Genomic DNA, 14,834 nt, shown 5'->3' on the forward strand with positions numbered 1-14,834 from the left:
TGGAAGGAATGCAATCTGTCACTTTAAAAAGGCATAAACTCCCTCAAGAGCCAATGTGGTGTTCCACAGGGATCGATTATTTGACCTCCACTTCTAGTTTAAATGAATGCTCTGCCAAACACAAGTGGTACAGAAGGACTATTGCACTTGTTAAGCTTAATCAGCAGTATTTCCCCACTAATAAACATGCATCTCTGCAGTCTGGACTATGAAAACTTGATTTGTTTGAAGAAACACTAGCAGCTAAATGCAGTGCCATATATCAAACGAGTTTATACTAATGCTATGTTAGATGCACATTAATTGCACATAATTCAAACCTCATTGCCACATAAGCGATGTAGAATTATCGATTCACTTTAAGAATAGGATTTGTTCACTGTGGGTAAAGCATACAATGAACCTATAGATGACATTTGGTTACTTTAGGTATTCAATACCGCAGGTCATAGCTATAGAACTTACCTGTAGTTTTTCCATTAAAGAAATAATACGATTTCCATCTCTTCACAGAACTGTTACATTTGTCAACAAATCTCTTTAATTACATCACAGAAAAGTCAAAGCCAATGAAGTGAACAAACTTGATAGTTTGATATAGTTGTTTTGTAATAATAGGCGAGACAGTTTACCTTCGTATACCATTGATTTGCATTGTTAAATGTGTAGTTGTGGACCTACAGTATGTGTATCATTCAGGGTGAGGGACATATGGGAAAAGTGATGCGGTACAGCGCTCTTTCACACAAAACAGACACATGAACAGCCAACGTTTTTTTTTTTTTTTTTAAATCTGCCCTAATCAAGTAAAGCCAGGAGGAGCATTCAGATAGTTCAACAGTTATTTTTCACCTGCCAGGCAATTTGACTTTCTTCTAATCAGTAAGACAGTTTTCATACATGCAACAAACAGCTTGCTTAGAGCCGCACACAGGACTCGCTGCGCAGCAACAACAAAAAAACCAGGGCACCCTCTCCATTCATTAGGTCCTGTACTCTCAATATGGCATTTTCAGCTAATTTTCATTAACCCCTTCTCCCCTCCAAGAAACCCAAATCCCACCAACTTAAACTATCAATATAAGAACCCTACAAAGCGATACAAAATGTGAATAGCTAAGCATTATGGGTAATTTTAAAAATAAAAGTTAAATGGTGCAAGGGCAATTCTTTCTCTCACCTTTAAGCACCCGACGCGGTCAAGGGGCTTTAGTGAAATGATATGCTAAAGGACACTGCCTGTCACAATAGGCCAGATGTACCTCTGACGACATTACAGTACAAAACCATTAAAAATGAATGGTGATCAAGAATTCAAGTTCAAAATAAAAAATGACTGGTTCAGCAGGGGGACAGGTTGAGATTACAATCGAAAGCTCTCGACCCTGACGTACCAAACCACACCATTAGGGCAGAGTAACTAAGAGAGATTCTACATATACCAGCCTTCTGGCCCACACATACATACAGACAGACACACAGAACAGCTCTTCTTCAATGCTTCTTAAGCGCTGGGTGTGTTGGTGCTGGGTTTGACCTAGAAGACGCTCAGTGAAGACACTCCTCTATGACAGACAGCTATGGATAAGCCAATCCAGCTAGCCCCCTGGTCTCTCCTCTTCAGAGTCTTTGTGGGAAGGGGAGGGTCACTGTGCGTAATTCAAGTCAACAGTCAGGTTTGTTCTACTGAATCCTAAATGGTAACTACTCGTCTCTCACGGGGTCCCTGGAGCAACAGTGGCAAGTGCAGGCGACAGGGGGCTCTAGGCCTGGTCTGGTTCTGGGGGAAGGTCTCCATCACACTTTTAGGCCGGAGGGGTGGGGGTTTGTGGAGTGTGTGACCAGGGACCAGATAGTAAACAAGTCCTGACCCGAACCTCACCATACACACCTCGACACCAAACACAGTCACTCTAGTGCAACAGGAGAGAAATGACGGTGCTGCCTTTCAGCATGACAAGCCAGGCAAGATGGCTAGCTAATGCTTCCCCAAACAGATTTGAGTTTGTTTGTCCTTCAATGCCGATTTGTCTGTATTTTGCTAGACTTTTGTACTGATGGCGTTCCCTTTTTTTGGTCGGAAACAATGCAGCATTATTGAAAACATGCAGTAGAATAGTACAGTATCAATAGTCAGAAATGATCGATTAGACATTAACATTACATCCACCCTTTTGTATACGTCCACCATATCCTGCTTGAACTTGAAGCAATAGGGGACTCTTATCTTTGAATCAGATGCTCTGTACACTTGGGGCCTGATAGGTAATATGGACAACAATCCTTTTGAGGGGACCTCTCTGACATAGTCAATCTACACTGAACAAAAATATAAACGCAACATGTAAAGTGTTGGTCCCATGTTTCATGAGGTGAACTAAATCCCAGAAATGTTCCATATGCACAAATATCATATTGCTCTCAAATTTTGTACATCCCTGTAAGTGACCATTTCTCCTTTGTCAAGATAATCTATCCACCTGACAGATGTGGCATATCAAGAAGCTGATTAAACAGCATGATCATTACACAGGTGCACCTTGAGCTTGGGACAATAAAAGTCCACTAAAATGTGCAGTTGTCACACATGTCTCAAGTTGAGGGAGTTTGCAATTGGCACGCTGACTACAGGAATGTCAACCAAAGCTGTTACCAGAGAATTTAATGTTAATTTCTCTACCATAAGCTGCCGCCAATGTCGTTTTAGAGAATTTCGCAGAACGTCCAACCGGCCTTGCAACCACGCCAGCTCAGGACCTCCACATTCAGCTTTTTCCCCTGTGGGATCGTCTCAGGGGGTGGGGTACTGAGGAGTATCTCTCTCTGTAATAAAGCCCTTTTGTGGGGAAAAACTGCTAAGTGGGTGGGCCTATGCCCTCCCAGGCCCACCCATGGCTGCGCCCCTGCACAGTCATGTGAAATCCATAGATTTGGGCCCAATTTATTTCAATTGACTGATTTCCTTATATGAACTGTAACTCAGTAAAATATGACATTTTTGTATGTTTCATTTATATTTTTGTTCAGTATATAATAAAAAAAATAACTGAAGATTCTCTTGAAAGGCATGGCTTTAGTTATGCCACACGCATCTTATGATTCATACAACAATAGGATTATTTTCCCGCTATGCATTATCATCAAATTACAAATACACGCCCTACAACTTGGCAGCAAAAAGAAAAAAAGCTTCCAAATATAGCAAACGCACGCTATTTCACATCAAATCACATGGCACCAGAACGCTGCACACACTGGAGAAACTGTCTGTTTCTTGTTGTTGTTTACAATTACCCTTACATGGCACTTTGAATGGACTAACCTTGTCTATCGGTCACGCCTATGCAAAGAGAAAGAACTGAAAAAAATCTCAGCATCGGTACCCCGGTGCTGGCACAATTCAAGTAAAAGCCTTTCTGACATGGAATGATCATACAACTAAGGTCCATTTTAAGTGCAGTGTAATTGCACACCAATGCAGGGGGATCACAATGCCACTGGTGGGTGCAGCATGGGGAGGGGGGGGGAGCTTATGTCCCTTATGTTCAGGTCTGGGTCCCCTGCAGAGTCTGAGCACCCATTCTTTGTTAGATAAGGCTTTGAGGAGAAGCGCACCAGCAAGACAGGGCCATACTGTTCCTTTATGCCGGGCGTACACTACATGACTTTCAAAATCCAAAACGTCGCTGAGCCGCTCACATTAAACAACCGTCTTACCTGTTGTTTGTCTTGCCAACGTAGTGGTGCGCACACTAAACCATGTGGTACAAGACAAGATTCTTCACTTAGTCGTGAGGATTCGTGGTACCACGCTGTCTGGCGAAAACAATGTGATGTGATTAGATTGTTAACGTTGCTAGAACGAGCTGTGGCTCAAAGCATCCTCAAAGTTTATAGTCAGACATTCAAGCTTGCCATAGAGTTGAAATATCTAGCCAATACATTTTGCTTGTGAACTTCAGAGCGGTAACCAATTGACACTATGGCTTTTAAGGCAAGTACAAACGCATACCAGCTAGCTAGTAGTAGTCGTCGCTCCTGTTCGAGAGTCTACACATTATGGTTGATGTGATACATCATCTCACTGGCTTCTACTCTGGCGAGCTCACATTGCCTATTGCCGATCACCGTTCTCAAAACATCTCACACTACAAGAGCATTACACATTGTGCCAATAGAATCAAACATGTTTGAAAATATTGGGACGTCTTGGACGGTTCGAGTATGCAACAACATGGTGATTTTGTCTCCGATCTCAAAAACTTGTCTGCGACAGCTAAATCGAGGGCCAAAAATCGTGTAGTGTACACTCGGCTTTAGGGTTCGTGATACACCATCTGTCGACCCAAAGCAGTCACCCACTATCTCCTCTGAGGGATTCTCTCCCTCTCCTGGGCAATAAGGGCCAAGTCACACAGAACTCTACCTGCTGTAAGGGTCACCTGGGTAACTATCTCTGTTGTTACTGCCGTTGTTGTTGTTGTTATTGTTGCCATTTCTGCCGGTGCCAGAGGGGTAAGAGCCGCGAGAGGAAGAAGAGGAGGAGAAGAGCAAGGAGGAAGAGGGGCCTGGCTCAGAATCGTCCATTCGGCCGGCTCCTTCAAACATGTCGTCGATGTCCATGGTCACTGAGAGACTGGCCCCCTCACCCTCTGAGGCTAGGCCAGGGGGTTGTGGTTGAGAGATGGAGGGCATACCCCACACCTGGCCTGGGCGAGGCTCTGAGGGAGCAGAGGGGTGCTCCAGGCTGAGACACAGGGAGTTGAGGGGGCAGGTGGAAGGGGAGGCTGTAGAGGGGCCAGGGTCGGCCAGAATAGGGTCACTGCTGCTAGGCCGCTTGGCTGCAGCACCCGCCCCAGTCTGGGAGCCGCGGTGGATGCGGTGGCTGACGATAATGTTGTTGCCAAACCCACCCATGGAGGCCATGGTGGTGCTCTGCTCCCGCTGAACCACCGCCGTCATGCCGCCCTCTGCGATGAGCCGGCGGATCCGTGCCAGGGCGTCCTCTCCCGGGGCGTACTCTGGGGCCTCACCTGGGACAGAGGGAGGGAGGGAACGAGAGAAGATTGAGCGCTGATAATTCATGCTTTCAAGCTGCAGATTGTGTGGCATGTCACCAAAAAAACGATACAATGACAACTTAATTAGCCCCGGGAAGGAAGTTAATATGTCAGTCTGCTGTTATTCCTTGAAACCCCAGTGTTCAGTTCAGCTGGTTGGTAGAAGAGGGCGGTTATGAGGAAATGATGGAAACCATCGAGGGCCATAGGAAATGACTCCAAGAGGGGAGAAATTCAATTATGCCTGCCGAAATTACATTTTGTCCAAGTTCCTAAACCCCTTTGACTCATTGTTGGACTGTCTGTCAAAGTGCGTACCTCTCTCACTCAGGGAGAGCGAGATAGAGCTACGATTGTGAGATATGGCATATACATTTTGTATGATAAATTTGGGTCACCGGTTCACAATTTTACCTTTTCAGAGATCTCTGCCAAGCAAGGAGGAAAGGAGCCAACCAAATCCCGCCTCCCACTTTCAACGCAATTTGACTCATTCTACCTTGTGTGATCAGATCATTATGGAAAAATAGATCTACTAAAATGAGGGAAAGAGTGAGTCATAGGATGACACACATGGGCTAAAAGGCTCATTTATTTAACAAATGTTTCATCAGAATGTAACTTTCTTACAGTAGCCAGCGAACATATCCTACATTTCTGTTGCACATATTGCAGACACCTGTACCAAGGCTATCGATTTATTCGCACTTTCCAATTTTTTTATTGGGGTAGATCAAATATGATATTACATTTATTATTTGCCTACATTTGCCCAAAAATTTTTTATATATATAAATAGGTAGACTAATTGACAACAATTTCACAAAATGATGCAGGGGATTTCGTTTGGAAGCCAGGGCCAAATTGCCTTCTCTCGAGTGAGCAAGACAATGTCTAATTTTATCAAATTAAAATGTATTTTATATGTTTGCATCCAATATTCTTGCATCAAATACCCTACTCTGTGAAAGTTTGATCGATCACACACAACTGTTCAAAAGTTTGGGGTCACTTAGAAATGTCTTTGTTTTTGAAAGAAAAGCAAATTTTTTGTCCATTAAAATAACATCAAATTGATCAGAAATACAGTGTAGACATTGTTAATGTTGTAAATGACTATTGTAGCTGGAAACGGCAGATTGTTTATGGAATATCTACATAGGCGTACAGAGGCCCATTATCAGCAACCATCACTCCGGTGTTCCAATGGCACATTGTGTTAGATAATCCAAGTTTATAATTTTAAAAAGATAATGGCTCATTAGAAAACCCTTTTGCAATTATGTTAGCACAGCTGAAAACTGTTGTCCTGATAAAAGAAGCAATAAAACTGGCCTGTAGACTAGTTGAGTATCTGGAGCGTCAGCATTTGTGGGTTCGATTACAGGCTCAAAATGGCAAACAAGCACTTTCTTCTGAAACTCGTTAGCCTATTCTCGTTCTGTGAAATGAAGGCTATTCCATGCGAGAAATTGCCAAGAAACTGAAGATCTCGTACAACGCTGTGTACTACTCCCTTCACAGAACATAGCAAACTGGCTCTAACCAGAATAGAAAATGGAGTGGGAGGCCCCGGTGCACAACCTAGCAAGAAGACAAGTATATTAGTATGTCTAGTTTGAGAAACAGACGGGCTCACAAGTCCTCAACTGGCAGCTTCATTAAATAGTACCTGCAAAACACCAGTCTCAACGTCAACAGTGAAGAGCCGACTCCAGGATGCTGGCCTTCTAGGCAGAGTTGCAAAGAAAATGCCATATCTCAGACTGGCCAACTCTGCCTAAAAGGCCAGCATCCCAGAGTCCCCTCTTCACACACCATATATTTTTTTTTATACATTTCCTTTATTACCCTCCAACCCACCACTCCTCCCCCAGTTGGAGAAAACTAGTGAACACCACCACTTTAGGCCTGTAATTCCAGTTTATACATACTATGGACAAAGTCCATTTTAAAATAGTTATATTTTGTTTATTTTTACTCCTGTCCTTCCCCTACCCTCAACCTCGCCCATCTATTTCTGATGTCCATATCTTTCAAACTGTGCTCTTCCACAAAAGTTGTTAATCTATATACACTACCGGTCAAAACAACTGATTGGCTCAAACACATTGAGGAAAGAAATTCCACCAATTAACTTAACAAGGCACACCTGTTAATTGAAATGCATTCCAGGTGCCTATCTCATGAAGCTGGTTGAGAGAATGCCAAGTGTATACAAAGCTGTCATCAAGGCAAAGGGTGGCTATTTGAAGAATCTCAAATATAAAATATATTTAGATTTCTTTAACACTTTTTTGGTTACTACATGATTCCATATGTGTTATTTCATAGTTTTGATGTCTCACTATTATTCTACAATGTAGAAAATAGTAAAAAATAAAATAAAAACCCTTGAATGAGTAGGTGTTCGAAAACTTTTGACCGGTAGTGTACGTTTTACAATCATAGTATGTTTTACATTAGTTCTCTTGTTAATAGTGGTTATTAGTCCCAACCGTCAACTCCATTCAACCCCTCCCGTCTATTGTTAATAGTAGTTATTAGTCCCAACCGTCAGCTCCATTCAACCCCTCCCGTCTATTGTTAATAGTAGTTATTAGTCCCAACCTTTAGCTCCATTCAACCCCTCCCGTCTATTGTTAATAGTAGTTATTAGTCCCAACCGTCAGCTCCATTCAACCCCTCCCGTCTATTGTTAATAGTAGTTATTAGTCCCAACCTTCAGCTCCATTCAACCCCTCCCGTCTATTGTTAATAGTAGTTATTAGTCCCAACCTTCAGCTCCATTCAACCCCTCCCGTCTATTGTTAATAGTAGTTATTAGTCCCAACCTTCAGCTCCATTCAACCCCTCCCGTCTATTGTTAATAGTAGTTATTAGTCCCAACCTTCAGCTCCATTCAACCCCTCCCGTCTATCTCTTAACACCATCCATATTGGATTTCTATTTGCCATATATTTTTCAACTGTGCTGTGATGTTTCACAAAAAACGTTTCTATTTTCATTGTTTCTACAGATGGAAATTGAAAATATATTTTTTTGCTATAAGTATATTATTCATCGATTGACTACTGACTTTTCAGATCGCCCAAAAGTGCTATCTGCAGGGTTAGCTCCAGGTAAACAACTCAGCCATTCCTGGACCTGTGACCAAAAACAAGCGACATATTGGAAAGTACCAAAACAAAAGAACTAATGATTCTGCCTCTTCGCAGCAAAATCGGCAGAGCTGGGAAGGTTGTATTCACCATATAAATAACATTCTATTGGTTGCAAGAATTTTGTATAATAATTTAAAATGTAAAAATTCTAAGTTTTGAATCTGGTGTTGTTTTGCATATCAGTCCATAACCATGCACCATGGAATCAGTATGTCAAAAACCTCTTCCCAACTATTTTGCAATCTATATGGCACGGCTGTCATTTTTTTGGTCCTTAATGAACCCGGTATACTTTTTATTATTTATCACAATTTTCTTTAACCAATTATAGTCTTTAATGCAGGACCGACAAACATGTTCCATACTTTCCCCGTTCCACTTTTGTGGTAATGCTGCAGTTAGTTGGTTGTAATTTTGGGTAGAGCAGACATTTCCATGTTTTTGTTAGCTGCATGTGTGACATAACTCCACCAGTCCTATTTATGATATAATTTACAAAAATACCCTTTTTTTGTATTATTAATTTTTTTATTTTATTTTTTATTATCAATTAGTATATTTGAGTTAAACCACAATATTTTTTGTATTGTTTGTTCTGTCTTTTCTGGTGGACTAAATTAAAATTGTAACCTATGGCTGTTTTAAAAAGTGATATTTTGGAGATGATTTTCTTTTCAAATAACTTAAAGTGAGAGGTTGTAATCTGAATAAAGGGAAAAGGGCCTTTCTTGAACATGGGGTTAGACATTCTTACTAATTTTCTAGAGAACCAGTTCAGATTTAAGTATACATTTTGTATGACTGAAGCCTTTTGTGAAAGGTCTAATGCTTTCACAGTTAAACATTTCTTGGTAAACTACACAGTAATGTAAAAGTTGTATTTTTAGTGATCCAATACGTAATATAGTAAGTACACTTTCATAATTTGGTTGTAATCCAGAGAGTTTAGAACAATTATTTTGATCCTCTATGAGGCTGTGGAGGGATCCAAGTTGTGGATTTAAAAGAAAACATGAATCCACATACAATGACACCTTTGTTTTTAAGCCCCGTCTGTCTAATCCCTTGATATGGTTGGATCTGATTTTAATAGCTAACATTTCAATGACCATAATAAATAGATAGATATGCCGATAGTGGACAACCTTGTTTTACTCCGACAGTTTAATACTTTGAGAAGTAGCCATTAATTACACCTAGGGTTACTATACATGATTTTAACCCATTTCATAAGATATTCTCCAAAATTGAAATGTTACAGGTATTCATTCAATACACACATCTATCTGTATACACACATATACAGTTGAAGTCGGAAGTTTACATACACTTAGGTTGGAGTCATTAAAACTAGTTTTTCAACCACTCCACAAATGTCTTGTTAACAAATTATAGTTTTGGCAAGTCGGTAAGGAGAACTACCAAGTGCATGACACAATTTTTCCAACAATTGTTCACAGACAGATTATTTCACTTATAATTCACTGTATCAACTCCAGTGGGTCAGAAGTTTGCATACACTAAGTTGACTGTGCCTTTAAACATCTCAGAAAATATCAGAAAATTGTGTCATGGCTTTAGAAGCTTCTGATAGGCTAATTGGCATCATTTGAGTCAATTGGAGGTGAACCTGTGGATGTATTTCAAGGCCTACCTTGACATAAGAACGCTTTATTGAGCTTCCGCCATGTATATCTCACTAGGTCAGGATATTAAACCTCCTCCATGTATATCATCTCACTGGGTCAGGATATTAAACCTCCATGTATATCTCACTAGGTCAGGATATTAAACCTCCATGTATATCTCACTAGGTCAGGATATTAAACCTCCATGTATATCTCACTAGGTCAGGATATTAAACCTCCATGTATATCTCACTAGGTCAGGATATTTAAGCCTACATATATCCACTAGGTCCAATATATCCATGACATACATGATTTCCTTAACCTCTAGGGGGTGTGGGACGCTACCGTCCCACCTGGCCAACATCCGGTGAAATTGCAGAGCGCCAAATTCAAATTAAATTACTATAAATATTTAACTTTCATGAAATCACAAGTGTAATACATCAAAATAAAGCTTAAGTTGTTAATCCAGCCGCCGTGTCAGATTTCAAAAAGGCTTTACGGCGAAAGCAAACAATGCTATTATCTGAGGAGAGTGCTCAGCACACAAAACATTACATACCAGCCAAGCAGATTAGTCACGAAAGTCAGAAATAGCAATAAAATGAATCACTTAGTTGTCATTCTCCCTCATTTTTCAGAATAAAAGCCTGAAACAATGTCTAAAGACTGTTCACAACTAGTTGAAGCCATAGGGAATGGAATCTGGGTCCTATCCCTTTAAATGGTGGATAGGCTTTCATTGGAAAAACAGCCATTTCAAAATAATGGCACTTCCTGAATGGATTTTCCTCAGGTTTTCGCCTGCCATTTTAGTTCTGTTATACTCACAGACATTATTTTAACAGTTTTAGAAACTTTGGAGTGTTTTCTATCCAAATCTATTATATGCATATCCTAGCTTCTGGGCCTGAGTAGCAGGAAGTTTACTTTGGGCACGCTTTTCATCCGGAGATGAAAATAGTGCCCCCTACCCTAGTGAGGTTAAGAGCATGCGGGTGATAGTTTGTAGTGCGATTTCTTTTACGGTCCATTGAGGTATTTAAAAACAGTATTATAATAAAAGTCTTGTATTGCTTGCAGGGTTGATCATTTATTATATATATTTTCAAAGAAGCGTGGATCATCAGTATTTGGTCCGTAAAGGTTAATGAGCCATCTCTGTTTATGGTCCAATAAAATATTTAAAATCATCCATCTACAGTGGCTTGCAAAAGTATTCACCCACCTTTGCATTATTCCCATTTTGTTGCCTTACAACCTGCAATTAAAATTGATTTATTTTTTTTTGGGGGGGGGGGACGGGGGGGATTTGTATCATTTGAGTTACACAACATGCCTACCACTTTGAAGATGCAAAATATTTTTTATTGTGAAACAAACAAGAAATACGATGAAAAAAACTGAAAACTTGAGCGTGCATAACTATTCACCCCCCCCAAACACCAAAGTCAATACTTTGTAGAGCCACCTTTTACAGCAATTACAGCTGCAAGTCTCTTGGGATATGTCTCTATAAGCTTGGCACATCTAGCCACTGGGATTTTTGCCCACTTTTCAAGTCAAACCTGCTCCAGCTCCTTCAAGTTGGATGGGTTCCGCTGGTGTACAGAAATCTTTAAGTCATAGTACAGATTCTCAATTGGATTGAGGTCTGGGCTTTGACTAGGCCATTCCAAGACATTTAAATGTTTCCCCTTAAACCACTCAAGTGTTGCTTTAGCAGTATGCTTAGGGTCATTGTTCTGCTGGAAGGTGAACCTCTGTCCAAGTCTCAAATCTCTGGAAGACTGACATTGGTTTCCTTCAAGAATTTCCCTGTATTTAGCACCATCCATCATTCCTTCAATTCTGACCAGTTTCCCAGTCCCTGCTGATGAAAAACATCCCCACAACATGATGCTGCCACCACCATGATTCACTGTGGGGATGGTGTTTTTCGGTTAATGAGAGGTGTTGTGTTTGCGCCAGATATATAGTGTTTTCCTTGATAGCCAAAAAGCTCCATTTTGACCAGAGTACCCTTTTCCATATGTTTGGGGAGTCTCCCACATGCCTTTCGGCAAACACCAAACGCGTTTGCTTATTTTTTTCTTTAAGCAATGGCTTTTTTTTCTGGCCACTCTTCTGTAAAGCCCAGCTCTTTGGAGTGTACAGCTTATAGTGGTCCTATGGACAGATACTCCAATCTCCGCTGTGGAGCTTCGCAGCTCCTTCAGGGTCATCGTTCGTCTCTTTGTTGCCTCTCTGATTAATGCCCTCCTTGCCTGGTCCGTGAGTTTTGGTGGGCGGCCCTCTCTTTTTAATAATGGATTTAATGGTGCTCCAAGGGATGTTCAAAGTTTCTGATATTTTTTTATAACCCAACCCTGATCTGTACTACTCCACAACTTTGTCCCTGACCTGTTTGAAGATCTCCTTGGTCTTCATGGTGCCGCTTGTTTGGTGGTGCCCCTTGCTTAGTGGTGTTGCAGACTCTGGGACCTTTCAGAACAGGTGTATATATACAGAGATCATGTGACAGATCATGTGACACTTAAATAAAGTCCACCTGTGTGCAATCTAACTAATTATGTGACTTCTGAAGGTAATTGGGTGCACCAGATCTTATTTAGGGTCTTCGTAGCAAACGGGGTGAATACATATGCACGCACCACTTTTCCGTTTTTTATTTTTTTTAATTTTTTTGAAACAAGTAATCTTTTTCATTTCACTTCACCAATTTGGACTATTTTGTGTATGTCCTTACATGAAAACCACATAAAAATTCATTTCAATTACAGGTTGTAATGCAACAAAATAGGAAAAACGGCAAGCGGGATGAATACTTTTGCAAAGCACTCTACCTTGCGGATCAGTTTGGACAATTTGCACATTCAGATCAGAATTACTGTTCATTAATTTTGAGTTCATTTCACCCCCCAGTCCATATTCCAGACAACTTCATCTAAAATTGTTGAATGAGTTTCCTGTAAACAATAGATATTTTCCTTCTCTTTGAGCCAGGTAAATATTGTTCTTCTTTTCTTATTATCTGTTAAGCCGTAACAATTATTTATTATTATAAAAAATGGTTTTACCCCTTTTTCTCCCCAATTTCATGGTATCCAATTGGTTGTTACAGTCTTGTCCCATCGCTGCAACTCCCGTACGGACTCGGGAGAGGCGAAGGTCGAGAGCCGTGCGCCTCTGAAACACGACCCAGCCAAGCCGCACTGCTTCTTGACACAATGCCCGCTCAACCCGGAAGCCAGCACCAATGTGTCGGAGGAAATACCTGGCGACCGTGTCAGCGTGCATGCGCCCGGCCCACCACAGGAGACGCTAGAGCACGATGGGACAAAAATGGAATAATCTCCCGTCCCTCGCACAAGTGTTACTGTCAAGTTCAACACAACAAAAGCAGTATATTTGGGCTACACTGCACATTATTACATTGTACACTTTCTGCCTGTGGACATCTGTTCTACAATGTGCCAGCAGAGCATGATACCCTTCGTTGGCATAATTGATCTCTTTCAGGCAGAGAGTACACCTGGCATACCCCTTTTTATCCATTGTTTGTTTCTTTCTCCATTATCGCAGCTCTTTTGTCACTCATTTCAAGGCTCTCCTTCAACTCCTTTATATCCTTACTGACTAATTCAAGTATGCCCAGTTTGTCATCTATCAACTTTAACAGATCGCTTTACACACTTACCGGACCCAGTGGTGAAAAGCTTAAATGGTTTGTATCTGTGGAGGAGTGGCCACGTTTGAGTGTTGCTTGTTTTCGTAATTTGTCGATACATTTCTCTAGCCTTCTGATTAGTTTTGTGATATTATCCAAATTAAATGTTATTACCCATGAGTATATCAAGTGCTAATATTTAGTCTAACTTACTAATATTAAATATTAAGTTTTTATCTTAAGGCGATTTGCACCGCTGTGTTCAGTACGCCATCTGATACTATTGTGTTTGTTTCACGAGCAGTAACTCCATGGTCTGATGTTTCCTCCTTGCTTGGCAGAGATCTCAGAAAATATCAAAATTGAGAACCCATGACCCAAATGTATATGCCATCTCTGAATCGATTGGGCTTCCCGAATTTGTCTATTATTTTCAGAGTTGCACTATTCCACAAAGTTCTGACTAGCGCTCAATGAGTGGGGGGGCTGCATAACATGTTTAGGTAGCTCGCGCTGTACCGCACACACCGAGTGAGAGAGGTGCGCACTTTGACAGACCCCCCAACAATGAGTCGGAGGGGTTTAGGAACTTTGACACTCAAAATTTGCCGTTATTCTCCATTAACATCAAATTAACACTCCATGCTTAGGGTCATGTATAAAAATCCCAGTTGCACATTATTTTTGGCTACCTTGGCTAGAACAGATCTCAGTGACCTTTTGAAAGAGGGGTCTCGAAGAAGCATAGGGGGTTTAAAGGGTGTGTGTCTCAGTCACCAGATCTCAACCATTTGAACACTAATGGGAGATTCTGGAGCGGCACCGGAGTGTTTTCCACCACCATCAACAAAACACCAAATTATGGAATTTGTGGAAGAACTGCGTTGCATCCCTCCAATAGAGTTCCAGACACTTGCAAACTCTATGCTAAGGCGCACTGAAGCTGTTCTGGGGGCTCGTGGTGGCCCAAAGCCCTTTAAAGACACTATGTTGGCGTGTCATTTATTTTGGCAGTTACCTGTGATGGATTCTGGGTACTAACTCCTAAACTTGGGATAGGGTTAATTATCAGGTATCCTATTGAATAATTGGGTGCTTAGGTTTAGAGGGTCTACATCAGAAGTTAATGGTTATCTGTAGGAGGAAGGTATATGGTGGGTGCAATTAAGCTTGGAATGTACTGAGTGTAGGGAAAGAGATCACACGTGGCAGGCATTGATAAGAGATCAGGTCACGTTAAGGGAGAAATAAAAGTTAATGGCCCTTATCACTTAGTGTCCTGCCTAGCAGTAAAGACACAATGTTTGTT

General features: G+C 41.1%; 1 protein-coding gene across 3 annotated transcripts in view; it reads right to left on the minus strand.

Moving 5' to 3' along the window:
* Positions 1 to 518: 518 nt before the first annotated feature.
* Positions 519 to 14,834, minus strand: part of ambra1b (autophagy/beclin-1 regulator 1b) — a 50,962-nt gene continuing 36,646 nt past the window's right edge. For all 3 annotated transcript variants that reach the window (XM_045688060.1, XM_014123984.2, XM_014123983.2), the window contains one exon: positions 519 to 5,033. In XM_045688060.1, the coding sequence (XP_045544016.1) occupies positions 4,423 to 5,033 (611 nt within the window). In that variant the 3' untranslated portion in view covers positions 519 to 4,422. The remainder of the gene's footprint in view (positions 5,034 to 14,834) is intronic.

This window comes from Salmo salar, chromosome ssa10 (assembly GCF_905237065.1).
Source record: "Salmo salar chromosome ssa10, Ssal_v3.1, whole genome shotgun sequence".
Taxonomy (NCBI): Eukaryota; Metazoa; Chordata; class Actinopteri; order Salmoniformes; family Salmonidae; genus Salmo; species Salmo salar.